Raw genomic sequence first — 3595 nt, 5'->3', positions numbered from 1 at the left:
ATCACTTCCATCCGAGTCAAATAATATTAATCAAGCATTAAAATCACCAACGAGCATTAATGATTTACAATTCCGGCTTCACAGCCAGAACTGAGCCAAGGAACAGACGCAGCGACTGTTGCGCCTCTTCCAAGGGACGCAGCCCTGCTGCGCCTGTTCCTAGTTGAGTTCTGTCTCTGAACTCCCGTTTCTGCCTTGACCTAGTTTATTAATTACGTATTTAATTAACTATTAATCGTATTACCACCCTTAATCTGTTTGTATATTTATTTATTCTTTCTTTTCTAAAACCATCCGTTTTAAATGTATTTTCGACATAAATCAATAAATCCGATGCAATTATTGTAATTTTCATTATTGTATATTTATTGTATTTCTTTTATCGCATTGCTTTTATGCCGTCACATGTAATCAACTTAAATTCCTACTTTGACTCAATTGCATGTTAAATTACGTGATAACCGACTTAGTCTAATTCTCACATGTTAGGATTAAAACGTTGGATGTTGCATTGCATGCATATAAATCGGCAACATATCGAGTATAGATGATTTCCCTAATCATTAGTAGAGGCCGCTATCGAGGCAGGCGGGATTAGGTGTTCGATCAAAAGAGCTTCCTAATACGTACCCTCACCCCTTACTCCAGATCTCTGTGAACATCCGTGTTCATTGGCATCCACGAGAGTCATTCTAGACATAGAATGCTAAAGGTAACGAGTTCTTGGTGTATATGTCACTACTTTGTGTCTTGACATGATACGAGGTATTCAAACGGTTTCCAATTTTCCACAATAAATTGGTGGCGACTCAACAAATGCACAGGAAAAGCTTGCTTCGCTTTTCGCCCCCGTGGGCCCGCGTCCACAATGTGTTAAACCACTTACTGATGATCGGCAATTATTATATCTCTCGCTTTGTTTTCATCACCTGTAGCTCTATTTCTAGTTTTTCTTAGAGGCCGAACAAAAATGGCTACACCAACTAAATCTGTATTGACGGAAAAAAAATCACACTTGTCAATAAAGTTTAGAAAATAGTATGTAAATATAACAAAAAAATTTCCATACCTATTCTATCTCTGCGTTGAAGATTCTCGTCAACAGAATTTACTGGCACCCAAAATTTCTTTGTACTCTCAGGTCTGACCAAGGTCAATTATATGCAAACTTTTCTCAAAAACCATTTGGTACATCTGATTTTCGTATCTGAATTTTTCAGGAATTACGTTTACAATTGGATTCTGAATTTCATATTGATGGCCCTCATGTAAAGTATTTCTAAAAGAAGAAATATCCTCTTGAAAGATTGTCGCAATCATTTCAGTTCCCTATTACACAAGTAAAGTTAAACATGTAAATTAGTAAATAAAAACATGTGAGTAATTCTAATTATTATATATTGTCGTACCTATGTATCAGTAAACAGTAAATTTTGAAGAGTTTGATCTCGTCGGGTCGATTTTTTTGATGCCTTTATGGATTCAAGCGTCAAAACAACAGTAAAGTTTCTACTACGTTCCGTTACTGATGAAAGCGGTATTGTTGGAGGAGCCATTACAACCTGCAATTTTATATCAAAAATGTCAGAGATGGACATTAGCAATTTTGTCTTAAAGAAAAAGTAAATCATCGTTTAAACTTTAAACATAAGTAATATACGAAAACCTGATATCTAAGTTACTGTATAAATTTGGTTTTGGGGAATAAGGCTAATGTAACGTATTAAATTGTCTTTGTTTTAGAAAAAAAAATTATGTAGTTATTCAAGGAAGACAACAGAAAACAACATGTAAAAGACAACAAACAATAGCTTATAAAAGTGTATTTTGTATGTCGTTATTAATTGATCCAGAATGGAAAACGGAAACAGATAACATGCATTCAAAATAAAAAATAAAACAGTAAGATGATAACTTTAAAAAATTATGTATAGTAACATTAATGTACATTGAAAACGTTTTTTTTCTTACATACACATTAACCTCTATTTCGTTTTATTTAATACTTCATAACATACAATATTTCTAGTACGTCTCCAACTGTTAGATAACGTACAATGCGGAAGGATTGCAACCGTTATGTTAGAGCTTTGTCTTGCTCTTGACAAGGCTACATACAATTGACCATGCGAGAAGACTGGTCTAGGCAAATATATTCCAACTCTACTAAGCATCTGTCCCTGCGCTTTGTTAATAGTCATTGCGAAACTCAATCGAATCGGAAATTGTTTTCTCCTGAATTGAAAAGAAAATTTGTCAGAAGGAGATGGCTGAAGTGTAATTCTTGGTATGATGGCTCTTTTTCCCTTGTGATGTCCCACAACAATTTCTGCGTCAATAACATTTCTATCAAAGGCTTTGCAAACGAGTCATGTACCGTTAAAAAGACCCGAGGTTGGATCTAAGTTTCTCAGCAAAATAATAGGACTATTTATTTTCAGGACCAATTCATGTGGCGGAAGACCACTTGGCTGAAGTGTATTAAGAAACTCCCTTTGGATATTGTTCGCATTGCGACGTCTGTTGCTTCGTCAAAACTTCTGTAGGTAAATGGTTCACCTTCTTGTCGAGAAACTAATATAGAATTTATCATCTGTGTGTCATCATTTTTGGGAATTAGTATTGCTCTTTTGGTTGTCAAAGACGGGTTTATATTAAGTTGTTGTATATCTGGATAAATTGTATCAATGAGTTGCTCAATTAGTGTAGTTTCTTCTCTTCCAGATATGAAAATCGACCTTGGTAATTTGAAATCCTTCCCATTTTCATAAGGATGGGAACCATTACCAACACTTAGAACAAAGTCGCAAAAAGCAGGATCACCCATAACCCTCATATTAACAGTTAAATGAAGTCTTTCAAGTTCATGCCACAAAGGAGACATAACAAAACTGGAATTGATTGCCTTTTGTAATGTACTTTTCGGTATAATAGGCAATACCTGTCTAAAATCTCCTCCAAAAACGACAATTTTTCCACCAAACATTTCTGTACTTGAGCATACGCCACGCAATATTTTTTCAAAGTATTCAATTGACTGTCTTTTTGCCATAGGAGCTTCATCCCAAATGATTAACTTATATGATTGAATAAGTTCCGCCAGAGGACTTTGTTTTGAGATTTGAGAACTCTGGTTATTTTCTATATCAAGAGGGATCTTGAATCGAGAATTTGAAGTTCTACCACCCGGAAGATTGGCTGTTGCAATACCTGAACTTGCAACTGCAAGACAAATAAGTCCCCTTGCTCTTAGATTTGCAAGCAATGTTGTGTACAAAAAAGTTTTTCCTGTACCTCCGGGGTCATCTAAGAAAAAAGAACCAGTCCTATTCTCTGTAACCCTTCTGTAAATTGTATCATAGGCAAGTAGTTGTTCTTCATTTAACATGTTTACAGCATTTATGTCTTTAGAACTGTAGATACCCGTATCCGTCGATATTGGAATTTATAGAGAACCCGACAAACACCCGATGATGATAGGACACATGTATTCTTTAGTTGTCATTGTCATTATTTGGGTTCGTTTTACGATGTAGAATGGGCGTCGTCGATGAAGTATTTTATTAATTTAAATGATATTTAAATTAATGTTTTT

The 3595-nt window shown here is 35.0% G+C and overlaps 1 protein-coding gene across 1 annotated transcript; it reads right to left on the bottom strand.

Annotated features, from left to right (window-relative positions):
* Positions 1–882: 882 nt before the first annotated feature.
* LOC141607394 (uncharacterized) lies at positions 883–3388 on the bottom strand. The gene is made up of 4 exons (XM_074426746.1): positions 2465–3388; positions 1473–1562; positions 1149–1329; positions 883–989 (listed from the first exon to the last, which is right to left on the bottom strand). The coding sequence occupies exons 1-4, from the start codon at positions 3386–3388 to the stop codon at positions 883–885; spliced, it is 1302 nt and encodes a 433-aa protein (XP_074282847.1).
* Between the last annotated feature and the right edge of the window lie 207 nt (positions 3389–3595).

Source organism: Silene latifolia, chromosome 10, assembly GCF_048544455.1.
Source record: "Silene latifolia isolate original U9 population chromosome 10, ASM4854445v1, whole genome shotgun sequence".
Lineage (NCBI taxonomy): Eukaryota > Viridiplantae > Streptophyta > Magnoliopsida > Caryophyllales > Caryophyllaceae > Silene > Silene latifolia.
The sequence above is the reverse complement of the archived record's forward strand: the minus strand, read 5'-3'. Positions and strand labels throughout refer to the sequence as shown.

Bases quoted from the DNA above. Each gene is read 5' to 3' on its own strand.
- LOC141607394 (XM_074426746.1), bottom strand. From the start codon at position 3,388: ATGTTAAATGAAGAACAACTACTTGCCTATGATACAATTTACAGAAGG. The intron at 1,563-2,464 runs GTCTTCCGCCAC...ATAAAATTGCAG, and splicing joins TAATACACTTCAGCCAAGTG to GTTGTAATGGCTCCTCCAAC. The intron at 990-1,148 runs GTCAGACCTGAG...CCGTCAATACAG, and splicing joins TTTGCATATAATTGACCTTG to ATTTAGTTGGTGTAGCCATT.